This window comes from Silene latifolia, chromosome 5, assembly GCF_048544455.1.
Source record: "Silene latifolia isolate original U9 population chromosome 5, ASM4854445v1, whole genome shotgun sequence".
Classification (NCBI taxonomy): Eukaryota; Viridiplantae; Streptophyta; class Magnoliopsida; order Caryophyllales; family Caryophyllaceae; genus Silene; species Silene latifolia.
Genome location: NC_133530.1, coordinates 6,046,637 through 6,060,988, shown reverse-complemented (window position 1 = coordinate 6,060,988; position 14,352 = coordinate 6,046,637). Strand labels below are relative to the sequence as shown.

The 14,352-nt window shown below is 36.1% G+C and overlaps 2 protein-coding genes, 1 long non-coding RNA gene and 1 other non-coding gene across 5 annotated transcripts; 2 read left to right on the top strand and 2 right to left on the bottom strand.

The window, feature by feature from the left end:
- The first annotated feature begins 2,229 nt into the window (after positions 1-2,229).
- Positions 2,230-6,174, top strand: LOC141656516 (ethylene receptor 2-like). 2 transcript variants are annotated; one of them, XM_074463429.1, is made up of 4 exons: positions 2,230-2,421; positions 2,620-2,729; positions 3,027-4,917; positions 5,383-6,174. In XM_074463429.1, the coding sequence occupies exons 3-4, from the start codon at positions 3,172-3,174 to the stop codon at positions 5,914-5,916; spliced, it is 2,280 nt and encodes a 759-aa protein (XP_074319530.1). In that variant the 5' UTR covers positions 2,230-2,421; positions 2,620-2,729; positions 3,027-3,171; the 3' UTR covers positions 5,917-6,174. The 2 variants fall into 2 exon arrangements, with proteins under 2 accessions (XP_074319530.1, XP_074319531.1); XM_074463430.1 differs by lacking the exon at positions 2,620-2,729 and having other exon boundaries at positions 2,250-2,421.
- LOC141656518 (uncharacterized) lies at positions 2,627-6,170 on the bottom strand. The gene is made up of 2 exons (XR_012548520.1): positions 5,019-6,170; positions 2,627-4,965 (listed from the first exon to the last, which is right to left on the bottom strand). It is a non-coding gene; the product is annotated as an uncharacterized LOC141656518 (long non-coding RNA).
- Positions 6,175-12,197: 6,023 nt separating the features above from the next.
- On the bottom strand, positions 12,198-12,328 carry LOC141658350 (U11 spliceosomal RNA). The gene has a single exon (XR_012549241.1). It is a non-coding gene; the product is annotated as a U11 spliceosomal RNA (small nuclear RNA).
- Positions 12,329-13,158: 830 nt separating this feature from the next.
- LOC141656515 (enoyl-CoA delta isomerase 2, peroxisomal-like) lies at positions 13,159-14,349 on the top strand. The gene has a single exon (XM_074463428.1). The coding sequence runs from the start codon at positions 13,193-13,195 to the stop codon at positions 13,916-13,918; it is 726 nt and encodes a 241-aa protein (XP_074319529.1). The 5' UTR covers positions 13,159-13,192; the 3' UTR covers positions 13,919-14,349.
- The last annotated feature ends 3 nt before the right edge of the window (positions 14,350-14,352 follow it).

The window sequence follows — 14,352 nt, the reverse complement described above, 5'->3', positions numbered from 1 at the left end:
TTTGACCAGTCTTAGTGAAAATATCTTTTTTTAAGACAAGTATTTTGCAAATAGTTTATTTAGCCAAAAATTCCAACTAGCTTATATTTTGGGCAAGTGTTTAGAAAGTACGTCATTTTACCAAATTAGCTAGTTGAATTAAAATGTTTTTTTTTTGGTCAATTAGTTGAATTAAAATGTTGCTAATTTGTTTTATCATCCATTTTTACCTCGTTAATTTATTATATTAAAATATTCTTAATAGTAAATCATGTCTTTTTATGTCATTTTACCTATATCAACTACCTTTTCACTTAGTTTGTCAACCAATTTTAATAAAGTCAGCTAATTTATCACTTTCAGTTGTCTTTTCGGGTTTTAGTTAGCTTTTTGGGTTTCAGCTACCTTTTTAGGTTTCGGCTCTATTTGGTAAAATTAGCTGAAAAAGTGATTGAAACCTGAAAAGAAAGCTGAAAACTGAAAAGTTAATTGAAACCTGTAAAGGTAACTCATAAGTAGGCCTGGAAAACGAGTTAATCTGGTCGTATTCGGGTTGGATTAATTTCGGGTCGGACCATTTCGGGTCTGTAGACTTCTGGTCGGGTCGGGTCGGGTTATTTTCGGGTAAACTATTATCAAGTTATTTGTGGATAATAATTATTTTGCAACAATAAAAATTCAGGTTGAGTTATACTGGGTTAAGTCAATTCGGGTTTGGGTCAAGCTTGGGCCTTGAATTCGAGTATCGGGTCGGATTCTGGTCGGGTCCATTTTGGCAGGTTTACTCAAAGGTAATTGAAATTTAAAAGCGGATAAGGTAGATGATTACATAAAAAAATGACTCGCAAACTAGTTGAAAATGTAGGTGTTATTTGCTAAAATTACATAAAATTAAGGACATAATAATTATGTAACATTATAAATTAAAGGGCTAAAAATGAAAGATAAAATTAGATCAGGTACCTAATTTCTCATATGCTACATTTGATAGCATTGTATAAGATAACATTTTTTTTAAATATCTTATTTGGTTAATTACTTGTCAAACACTTGCAACAAAATAAGGTACTTAAAATTTTAGTCAAATACTCCCTCCTATTCAATATAAATTCTCTATTTTCTTTTCCGTTTATTCACAATAACTTCCATATTTCCTTTTTTGGTAAGTGTTTGTGTGGTCCAAATTTAATTGTATGGTGTGGTTGTGTATTTGTGTGGTCCAAATTTATTTATATGGTGTTGTAGTGTGTTTTCTTAATTTTTGTGTCAAAATAAAATGAGAATTTTACTGAGAATAGGAGGGAGTAAGTTAGTTTGGTCAAATAAACTACCTGAGATGTTTGTCAGAGCATTCAGTTGTCTTTTAAACTAGTTTTACCAAATATAGTCTAATTTTAACATATGAGAAATAATTTGTTTCTATTTTATTTTTTTTTCGCTTTATTTTATTTATTATTAAATACTTATTATGTTCTCTTATGTCATTTTACAAAATATGAGCTAGCTAAACATTTTTATATAATTAATTGTCTTATATGTTTCAGGTCAAAACAATCAAGTCAGCGTTGTTCGAATCCGGGTCGGATCAACGCGCTTCTTTCGGATGAAGTCTCGGATTGATGCTCACTCATCTCGGAAGGTGTTTGCACACACAGCAAACAGAGCGCTGTGGACTCGCAAGGGGTCTCCCTCTGATACTTAAGTCAATACGATACTGGAGTATTGACGGGGAGTCCGGGACCTCGCTTGAGGCTGTGGTCTCAGTTCTCTCTTAGTTGCTTAGATAGGCTTATTTCTAGAAAGAGAAAGTTATAGGTGAAAAGTCTCCTACGATGAAGTGGTGTGTATTGTGTAGAGTGATATGTAGAGGAATCCATTTTACCTTTTGGTGTGAGGTGACAAGTATTTGGACATGTGCGACCAGTGTTTAGCACGTGGGTCAGGTCAGCTGCACATGCTCCGTCATTGTCAGCTCTTAATTTTCAGCTAATTTTTTATTTTTTATTTCGTTTTCAACTAATTTTATCAAATAGGACTTTTTACGATAGTGATTTTTTTTATTTTTTCCTAAAAAAGAACAAGTTGTAATTGTAATTAGTGGAGTAATAATAGCATTGTTATTGGGGAGGGTGAGATTTTAATACCATACCAAATCTGTCAAAATACGTTTTAAATCCAAAAAGTGACCAAATTCTCTTCATCTAATTTATTACTACTACTTGGTCCCACTTTTTCCTCCCTTTTTTCTCTCTATCTCCCATTTCTCCTTCATTTAAATAAAAAAACATCATTCCTTGTCCTTTTTTTTTTTCTATGTACTTCATTTTTTTGGTTCATATCTATACTACTACTACCTTCATTTTCATGTACTCTTTACTCTAAACCGCCCGGTTCTTCATGCAGCGGTCCATGGTGTCCGGTTCACTCTCTTGTTCTATTAATGTAAGACTATATAATAATAATAAAAATACTTATAAATTGAGTGTCCAATTGGGATATGTATATAAATTTTTTTTGCATTTTTTATTGAATATAATATTTGAAATAAATGGGTGATTGAAGATTTTTGTGGGTATTTTTTATTTATATTTTTTGTACATTTTTTTGCATGTTTTTGATATTTAAAGAGTAAATGTTCAGTGAGCAGGATTTGTATTAGAAGAAATTGAGTGAAAGATCCAATTTTGATGATGTTGATGATGATTGGTTGTTTTAATAAGATTAGAATTTGGGTTTTCTCATAAACCAAGGTTAGTTCTTTCAATAATTTCTTAGTTTTCATTTTAATTGTATTATTTGAGTTGATTAGTTAGTAATACTTTTGAAATTATGTTAAATTAGTAAGAAAGTTTTGATTTTTAATGCATTTTAGAGTAAATAATTTAATTAGAATTTGCTAATTTGGGATTGGCATTAATCTTAGATGTAAAGAGCACCCCTGCTAACCCCTTTGCTCCACCACTGTGTGTATATTTGTAATTTTTGCATTGCAATATTAACAAATTAATTGGGTTTGGATTTATTTGGGAATTTATTGTTTAATGCAGGGGGTATTGTTTTAATGGAGGAAGGAGCATGCAAATGGTTGTTGTGTTCCCATGGAGGATGATCTTGGTCTTGTATATTCCATGATTATTAATGCATTCATGATTTGATTGAACTAATTGTGTAGAATTGATTGTTTGAAATACAATGAAGAGGGCAATAGCTTTTGGATTGTTGATCTGTGCTCTTTTTATATCGGTTTCTGCCCTTGAAAACGGGCCGAGATGTAATTGTGAGGATGAAGGGTATTGGAGTATTGAGAGCATTTTAGAATGTCAAAGAGTGAGTGATTTCTTGATTGCGGTTGCATATTTTTCGATCCCAATTGAGTTGCTATACTTTGTTAGTTGCTCCAATCTTCCATTTAAATGGGTCCTCTTTCAGTTCATTGCCTTCATTGTACTTTGTGGCATGACACATTTGCTTAATGGTTGGACGTACGGGCCACATGGGTTTCAATTAGCCGTTGCGCTGACCACATTTAAGTTCTTGACCGCTTTGGTGTCTTGTGCTACGGCTATTACTCTCGTAACCCTAATCCCCTTGCTTCTCAAGGTGAAGGTGAGGGAGTTGATGTTGAAGAAGAAGACTTGGGATTTAGGAAGGGAGGTTGGGATTATCAAGAAACAAAGTGAAGCGGGATGGCATGTTAGGATGCTTACCCGAGAGATTAGGAAGTCGTTGGACCGACATACAATTTTGTACTCTACAATGGTTGAGCTTTCAAAGACATTGGATTTGCAAAACTGTGCTGTTTGGATGCCTAATGAGAATAGGACTGAAGTAATTTTAACCCACGAGTTAAAAGGGCGTAATTTTCCAAATTTCAGCAATCGTAGGATGCCATATGCTAATCCCGATGTTAAAAGGATTAAGGAGAGTAATGAGGTACAATTACTTGGGATTGATTCGGCCCTTGGCCATGCTAGCAGTGGTGGGTTAGAAGACCACGGAGCTGTGGCGGCAATACGAATGCCGATGCTTAAAGTGTCAAATTTTAATAGTGGTACCCCTGAATTAATCCAGACTTGTTATGCTTTACTAGTCTTGGTTCTGCCTAGCGGGCAAGCAAGATCGTGGTCAAACCAGGAACTTGAGATTATTAAGGTGGTTGCCGATCAAGTGGCCGTGGCTATCTCTCATGCTGCTATACTTGAGGAATCCCAGCTCATGAGAGAGAAATTGTCCGAGCAAAATCGTGCATTGCAGCAAGCACAAAAAAACGCAATGATGGCAAGTCAAGCCAGGAACTCATTTCAAAGAGTTATGAGTCACGGGATGAGAAAGCCTATGCACTCAATTTTGGGATTGCTGTCAGTGTTAAACGAAGAGAATTTAAGCAGTGAGCAGAAACTCATTGTTGATACCATGATGAAATCGGGCAATGTCCTCTCGCTTCTTATAGATGACGTTATGGATGATTTACCGAAAGAGAGTGGGCGATTCCCGTCAGAAATAGGATCATTTGGACTTCGAGCTTTAGTAACTGAAGCTGGCTGTTTTGCCAAGTGCTTGTGTGCCCAAAAAGGCTTTGGCTTTAACATTGAAGTCGATAGAGCTCTCCCAGATAATGTGACGGGAGATGAGAAGAGGGTATTTCAGGTAATCTTGCATATGGTAGGTAATTTGGTGGAGAACAACAATGGCGGGGGATCATTGATGTTTCGGGTTTCCTCTCAACATGGTAGTCAGGGGAGGAATGATCAAAGATGGGCAACATGGAGATCAGGCTCTTCTGATGGTTATGTTTACGTCCGATTTGAAGTTGAGATCACCAGTGACACTGTCTTCTCTGACAATTCTGTCTTACTGAAAAATCGCAGTGGTCAGAGAAGCAATGATGAGATTGTGGATCGCGATCTCAGCTTCACTGTCTGCCAGAAGTTAGTTCAGGTGAGCTAACTACCTCTTCTAAGTGATCACTAAACCCTGCATTTATTTCTAATTTTTAAGTATGCACATGCGTGAACGAGTGGCAAAGATTAGAAATCGACTACTTGCAGAAGTTGTCAACTTTCCTTTCCGTATAGCGATGAAAGAAGGTCAGATGTATGCACCCTAGACTAGACCTGTCATTTTCGGATTCATCCTTCCGAGAATGGGCTCAGTCAATTTTGCCACGTCTATAATTCTATATGTTGTCTTATCTCGTATTTCTGGATGAACCATTATAAAAAAATTCATATCGAGTCTAACTGTCACCCGTAAGTCCATAACGGATAAGGTGCAAATCGTTTAGGAGTCATTTGGCTTTATTCCGTCATATTTTCGAGTCAAGTCAATAGCAAAGTCGGTGTGCAAAGAATTACGTAGTAGTAATTTATATTGTCTTCAAACTTTTACTTTTACATGTTACAGTTGATGCAAGGAAACATTTGGGTGGTACCAAACCCACAAGGTTTCCCTCAAAGCATGGCATTGGTCCTCCGTTTCCAACTTCGGCCATCTATTGGAATAGCGATCTCTGAATCAGGCGAATCATCTGACCCCTCAAACTCGGCTTTCAAAGGCCTTAATGTATTATTAGCCGATGATGACGACATGAATAGAGCAGTAACCAAAAAACTTCTTGAAAAGCTCGGTTGTGTTGTTACTCCCATCTCATCTGTACTCGACTGTCTCACTGCACTTGGGCCTGGATCCTCTTCCTACCAAATTGTCATCTTAGAGCTCCACATGACAGAGGTGAAGGAGCTCGAAATTCCAACTCGTATTCGTAAGCTCCGGAGTAGAAGCCGGAGCTGGCCTTTGATCATTGCTTTAACGTCAAGCGACGATGAAGAATTTTGGGAGAGGTTCAAGGAAATCGGAATAGATGGGGTTATCAGAAAACCGGTTGTTTTGAAGGATCTCGGAAATGAACTTCGTAGAATTCTTCCGGCGAATAAGTGAATGATCAGAAGCTCCTATTCTTCTCTTATATACAGGATTGATTAACAGGTAGATATAGAAAAGTATTCCTTGATAAATTAAAATTCTTGTGTGGGAAAAATACTTGATTAAGAGAACTAGAAATTAGTAACACATTTATATCAGGAATTTTCATTTTTCAGTAGTGAAGATTTAAGCAGAATTAGGGGTGCATTGTAAATGTAGTTTAAAAGTACTGGATTGTGCAAGATTGATACAAATTATATTGTTTGCAACCGATTTCCCATGCGTCGGTTTTTCAGTTTACGCTCTCCGAAATCCTTTCGAATCTGAGATCAACTCGATCGGCCTGGCCAATCCAAGTCGTCTTAATTTGGACCATCATTTCTTGGTTAAGATCGTGTTAACGGTTAACTAAAGTTGATTCTAACACCGACGAAAAAAAAAAAAAAAAAGATTGTGAGAGGTCTTAAGGTAAGGACGGTCTTGAGCAAGACCAACTGTAATTTGAAAATGAGCAAATGAACAGCCCTTATGGCCTTATCTCTTAACTTTTTTTCACAATTAAACGTACTTTTGAACTTCATTTTTCTGAATGAACTTATAGGAACTGAGCTGAATTAAACTTAAAAAATGGTGATTTTTAAATCCATAAAAACAAGGCCTTAGACTGAAAAAAGCGTAATAATCATGACTTGAGTTCAAACCCGTCTAACATTAGTAGTTTGGTACTAAACTTGTAGTACTAGATTCATAGTAGTAATTACTATTTGGAGTAATGAAATCTAGAGCATGTGATGGGTTTGACAAAAGAGAGAGGGGCGCCCACAAGAACAAGTAGGCTAGATCTTAGAGCACGTTGTGAAGTAGTGATGTGTAGTCCAAGGTTGGAGCTTCGAAAAGGAAAGGGAAAGGGAAAGGGAAAGGGGGTCTGCATTTGGTCATACACAATGTCAAATTCCTACCTCTTGTATTTATTCTATTCCATCTCTTACTTTATCTATATCTTCCAACTTGAGCTATTTCATTTTATTTTTAATACTAGTACGTACAAAAAGAAAGTAGAAATTAGAAATAGAAGCCTTCTGCAATTAGCTTCATTTTATTTTTAATACTAGTACGTACAAAAAGAAAGTAGAAATTAGAAATAGAAGCCTTCTGCAATTAGCTTTAGTTCATTTTAAATCGGATAACAAAAACGTGTAACATAGTATTAAAAAAAGCTAGTAAAGAGTTCTAGTGCGGGCCACTTTTCTTTCTGTGCAGTCTAATACTTAGATCCACAATAACAAAAGAGGGATCTTCTAACTATTTTCTATCCTAGAAGCTCAAAATGTAAGAGACCCCAATTCTATATAAATCACACAATAAGCCTCCCACAAGAATGATGTGGGACTCATGTCTCATACCATGCAATGGATAATATCATTTTAAATAGGTATAAATTGTTACTCCCTTTAAATATCTATTTTTGCCCCATTTCCTCTTAATGGCAAAGTATTTGTTTTTGCCCCATTTCTAAACTTTCTATTTCGAGACACCTTTTTGACATTGTTTATTAGTTTAAGTGAGACCCACAAGGCCACAACCAACTTTTTCATTGTTTATTAATTAAAGTCGTAAACAGTACAATCCACTATCAACTTTAGCATTACTTTTTTTTTTATTGTTTATTGGTTTCCTTATTCTTTGTGCCCAATGAAATGGGGCAAAAATTAATATTTGGAGGGAGTGTTTTTTTCTCTAGTGCATATTGTTTCTTCACAAATTATCACTAACAACCACCGTAATTTACAACAAGAGTATCAAGAGTTTCTCTCCATTTATTCCTCTCTCCATTTTCTTCTATTTCCTATTAATGGTCTAGATTCCGTCTCAAAACGATCTAACGGTCAGTTGAATGAAAAGGTTGAGAGTGGATAATGATTAAATATTGTTCTATTAGAGGAAATGAAAGGAAATGAGGAGAATAGGAAATGGAGAGGATCCCCTCTCCAAGAATATGACGCTATTTAAACACATTTTTTTTTTCTGGGTGATGAAGTGATGGTGGATATATCACCCTCCAATATAAATACCATCAATTATAACTTAAAAGTAAGAGTTATTATAGTTTCTTCTCCTTTTATAAACTCGGATTTGCTAAAGTTTACACCGTTTCATACTCTCAAGAACTTGTTCTTTCTATTAAAAACAATTATAAAGAAATAATCAGAATAGAGCAAGTATAAAACATAATTTTACAATTTAAAATTTTCTATCTAGTCTAAGCATCAAATGTACCTAAGAATTTCTCATTTTACAATCGAGTTGAACGACTTTTTAAAAAAAAATGCTTTAAAAAGTCCCAAATAAGTAAATTTGAACCGGGTGCAACATCACAAAATCTCATTGAAGACGGGCGATATCCATCACAAGCTTGTGATGAAAGAGTGTGTGTTAGTTAGGTGTGCACTTCGACACTCATGTGAGGGCATGAGGGTTGTTTTTGTTGTTACACTATTAAGTAATTAAGTCCAAAACTAAAAAAATTTCATCACTCACACGAAATCGATATAGTTACAGAAATTTTGGCCACTTAAAATTCGTAAAGAGAAAATAAGTTGGTCTTTATGAAATTTGTTAAATTCTGAACATAAGTTTGTTAATATAGAAGTATATAATTATTGGGAAAATGATATATAGAACTGTAAGAACCATATTTAAGGTTTAAAAAGAGAAAATAAAAGTTTAAATCAAAGATTAATAACATTGATATATGCGTAAAATATGAACATAAGATTGTTACGTTTTTTTTTTTGTCTAAAGTGTACGCTTTTCTTTCTAGCTTGTTTCACAATAAAATTCATGTTTCATTTTTTACTTTATTCCCTTTTCGTCTATTATTTTCAACTGTTATAATTTCTGATCCCACATATTTCTCAATTTTAATTCTCTCCCCTTAAATCTTTTGATCAAGAAGATGCAAGAGACAAGAGTTATTAAGTATTTGCGTTTGTATTCCATTGCACATTTGCAGAGTTATTCTCCTCCTAGGATTTTCACTGCTTTGGGGAGTCGCTGAGATTAGACCTAGCAAAAGCAATCCAGCCTGATTGACCCGACCCGAAAAGGCTGACCCGAGACCCGAACTACATCACTCGAATGTGACCCGAAAACCCGAATTGACCCGACCCGACCTGAACATGACCCGAGCTTTCTTAACCCGAACTGGCTTGACCCGAAAATGACCCGATCCGAAATCACCAAACCCGAAAATAACCCGACAAAATATAACTCTAATTTAACCGAAAAGACTTGAAATGACAATTTCTTTATTATTCATTGACCCGAAAATGACCCGACCCGAAACAACCCACCCGCTTGACCCGGAACTGATCCGACCAACAAACCCGAAACAGACCCTAAACCCGAAATGACCCGACCCGACCCGAGTTAACTCGGAAGCAATGAGAAACCCGATCCGACCCAAACCCAGCCCGTTAACCCGTTTTGCCAGGTCTAGCTGAGATAACACAAAGAGACGAGTTAAGAACAATTTGGATTTGGAGGACAGCCCATATGGTGGTGAGAAGAGGGTTACGATCCAATGGGCTAAATCTAGCTATTAGTGGGCTTATTAATCATACAAATGAAAAGTTGTTGGAAACATAAAAAATTCCATCCTAAAATTTATCTAACCCATGATAAATAAATATTATGATTGTTTTGTAACAAAAAAAACTTTTATATTCACGGCACAAATTGACCTAAGACAACCCAAAATTTAAATTTTATAAACTAGTATGTTTTGTATGGTCTAAATTTAAATTTTATTTCTTATGAAAAAAGAAATGTGGATAGGAGGGTCTAGTAAACCTAGGCTATCAACATCGACATAAATTCTAAAACTTTTTTCTATCTAAAAATTAGCTTAAAAAGTAATAGAGCCAAATCTATATAAACCTCACATCAAGCCTCTCACCCGACCGATGTGGGAATCATGTCTCATACCATGCATGGACTATAACATTGTTTTTTTTTTTAAAGAAAAGATCAATTCATTAATAAATAGTCATACGACATCTACAACATGTATCAAATTTGACCGGATACAACTCGACTAGAACCAAATAAAATAAAATCTCGTTCAAAGAAAGATCTGTAAACTTGAGTTGTTCCAAAGCACATCCTCTATCATATCGCCGCATACAGCATTTCACAAAAGGATCACAAAATCTTGAGGCTTGACGAGAGACGATTTCATCTGACCAAATTGAGTACAACCAACAAATCGACAACATATGTAATACCATATGTAATACAAATGAGTGTAACATTGTTTTAAATAGGTATAAATTGTTAGTTTTTCTCTTGTGCATATTGTTTCTTCACAAATTATCACTTACAACCATCGCAATTTGCAACAAGAGTGTAATGCTATTTAAACAACTACTTTTTTTTCACAAAATCTCATTTGTGACGGCACGTATCCGTTACTTTGGAGTGACGGATACCATTTTCTCTCACAAATGACCCAAAAAGAGGAGAGATGAAAGCACATGGGGTGCCCCACCTTATCCCCCCTATCCGTTTTGTGAGTGGCATTACCCGTCACTTGCTCCGACCCGTCTTCAGCAAGACTAATTGCTTTTTTTTTTTGGGTGATGGACTGAGGGTGGATATCACCCTCCCAATATAAATACCATCAGTTATAACTTATAAGAAAGATTTACTATTGTTACTTCTCCTTTTATATACCCGAATTTGTTAAAGCTTTACTCCGTTTCATACTCTCATAAACTTGTTCTTTCTATTAAAAGCAACTATGACGAAATAATCAGAATAGAAGAAGTATAAAACATAATTTTACAATGTAAAATTTCTAGTCTAGGCATCAAATGTATCAAAGAATTTCTCGTTTTGCCAATCGAGTTGAAAGACCTTTTTTTTGTTAAAAAAAAAAATCTTGCAGGAGTCCCAAATAAGTAAATTTTAACCAGGTGCGAATGTGTTAGGATGATAGTTTGAGTAATTTGCACCATAAAGAATGCCAAAAGACGTGTGTTTGGTGTGCTGTGCACTTCGACATGTGAGGGCATGAGGGGTGTTTTTTTTTGTTACACTATTAAGTCCAAAACTAAAAAAATGTCATCACTTACACGAAATTGATATAGTTACAGAAATTTTGGCTACCTAAAATTCGCAAAGAGAAAATTAGTTGGTCTTTATGAAAGTTGTCAAAATATAAATACGAGTATAAGGTTGTTAAGTATACAATTACTCCGTATGGGTTAAAAACTAGTATTCCCTCGTATTCATTATTGATGTTTCCCGGAGAAAAAAGAACATACATAAAATGTACTACCTCCAACTTTTTTGTTTTTGAGCATATATGTATATTTTTTGAGCTTATTACTTCAAACTTTATTTGTTTTGAGCATATGTATATATTTTTTTTAAGCTTATTAAAATTTACTTTATAAGTTAGATTTTAATTTTTTTTTTCCCATCAAAACTCAAATTTTACTAAATTTATATGTAATGTTTTTGAGTTTTATTGTAATTTTTTAGAGCTTAATATTTAAGTGAATAAACTCAAAAACTTTATAATAAAACTCATAATTTTTAAAATAAAACTCAAAATTTTTATTATAATGCTCAGAAACTATATATAATTTGTGGTTAGACTACTAAAAAAGTGAAAAATGTTAGTGAATTTATCATTTTAAGAAATGTGGAAGATATTACAGAATATTTAAGAGTTTTTTTTTTTTTTACGGTTGGTGTATAATAATCACAGATAGGAGAGACCATATGGAAGTGAGACAATAAACGAATCCATTTTTGAAATAATGGTCAAAAATAAATTATTTGTCGTTTTGGGTCGGTTTTGAAAATATTTGTCAAAATGGTGTCCACGTAGGCTCGGAATTTCTGGACCTAAAACACGCCACTACCAATGGCGTGTTTATGGAAAAAAAACTTCATTAAAAAATGGACTAAAACAAACACGCCATTGGGAATGGCGGGTTTCGGAGGGGACGCCACCCCCTATGGCGTGTCTTATGTAATTTTTTTTTTTTTTTTTTTTAAGTTCAGTCAATTGAGGAAAAAAGTGTTGTAAAGACACGCCACTGCTAATGGCGTATTTCCTTCACAAAACACGTCATTAGTAGTGACGTGTTTCAGGTCTAGAAATCTCAAGCCTACGTGGAGGCCATTTTAATATATTTTCAAAACCGATCCAAAACAACAAATAAACTCGCAATAAACAGAAGAATTAATCTCAGGAAATAATTAAAAGAAGTTGGAATTTTAATTGGAGGGTCGGCCAAGCGAGCCAACCCTATGAGAGTTTCCACAAATTATGTCGGCCATATGTCTTGATAGCCATACAGCACTCGCCATTGTAATGGGCAAGCATGGCATATTTAGCCAACCGACCCTTTTAATTTGAAACCATGGGTAGCCAGACGTATTTTATACAGAGTGGTTTCCTGTAACTATCTCTTCTCTCCGATGTGGGACTTTCTCATTTTTCAAGCTTACAATTACCAACACTACTCTCAACTCTCATCCAACAACCAACCTTTACCATTATTAAAAGCGCCCCTCCCCCTCACAGCCTCACACCACAAGTTCTTAAGATCAGTCCTCAAAAAGTCACACAAATCACACAAATCACCTTCCTTTATTAAGATGTCCACCATTGAAAAACGCGACAACGAACACCGCCTTCAACAAATAAGGCCATGAACATTTATTCGTATTCTGATCTTAACCTGATTTATAACTCGTATAATCAGACGCATATTCAAAACCTGTCACTTATCTAACCTAGACATGGGCAAATGGGTCATTTGGGTGGGGTCATTTTCAGATCAACAATTTATCGGGTCATTTTTAGGTTGAGTCATTTTTGGGTTAGGTAATTTCTAATCAGGTAATTTTGGATCGGGTTTTGTCATTTAGAATTTATCAGGTTACTTTCGAGTCACTCTCGAGTCTTGGATCAACCTTATCATGTCGGATCATTCAAATCGGGTAAATTAATCAAGTCCAAATTCTTACCTCATATAAATCAATGAGTTCATGACTTAATTATGAGTTTACGACCAACCCTGAACTCGATCCACCCGACCCGTTTAACATCTGTACCCTTATCCATTATCAAATTTTCTAGCCTAAAGGTACCAACAATTAGGAAATCTCACCAAACAACGCACCTTTACCTTTAAAGCACCTCCCACCATAAGATCAATCCTTAAAAAAGTCAAAACACATCACACACCAAACATTTCCCACCTCCGTCAAAATGTGCACCGTAGAAAAACGCGGCAATTTATTCATCCTAACCCTAACCGGCGACGACGAACACCGCCTTAATCCAACCCTAATCTCCGCCATCCGCACCGCGCTCGCCGATATCAAATCCCAATCTCTCTCCTCCCCCGCCGTCCCCTCCGCCCTCATCACCACCACCACCGGCCGCTTCTTCTCCAACGGATTCGACCTCAAGTGGGCCCAGTCCGCCGGCGCCGGGTTCATGGACCGGCTCCACGGTATGGTTGAATCCTTCAAACCGGTGGTGGCGGACCTAATTTCCCTCCCGATGCCGACAATCGCCGCGGTGACGGGACACGCGGCGGCGGCGGGGTTTGTGCTTATGTTAGCGCATGATTATGTGATTATGAGGGGTGATAAGGGAGTGTTGTATATGAGTGAGGTGGATATTGGGATGACTTTTCCTGAGTATTTTAATGTTTTGTTTAAAGAGAAGGTGGCGTCCGCGGTGGCGCGGAGGGATATTTTGTTACGTGGGAGGAAGTTGAAGGCGGTCGAGGCGGTGGAGTTTGGGGTGGTGGATGTGGTTGGGAAGGATGAGAAGGAGGTGGTGGCGAAAGCGGTGGGATTGGGTGAGGAATTGGTTAAGAGGAAGTGGAACGGTGAAGTTTATGGTGAGATTAGGAAAGGGTTGTATCCTGTATTGTGTAAGGAGCTTGGGTTGGATACGAGGACTTTGGTTGTTCCTCGGCTTTGATCGATCGAGAGCGTATTCTCTGACCCATTTTGTATCCCATCTCGTGTCCATTGCCATTTTTTTAATTATGTGAATGATGATGTGTCGGAAGATAAAAGCAATGAGGCAGGAGATGGGACACAATTATGGGACATGTGATCTCAACTCGCTTTGATCTTATTGTTCTAGGTCGATTTGATAGTTAAAATACAGGTCGTGTTGTATTACTCCCTCTGTCCCGATTAATAGGTAGCATTGTTTGAAATTTGTCCGGAAAACTTCAAATAATGATGATAACTATTGATCGGAGCAGACTTAGTTGTGTCACTTGTGTGTAATGTAATGTGATGACTGATGATGGAGTGATGTTTCTTCACTTTGTATTGTAATTTTTAATTTTTTTTTCGTTTGTAATTGGAATAAGGACTTGTATATGAATTCATGATGTTTTTATT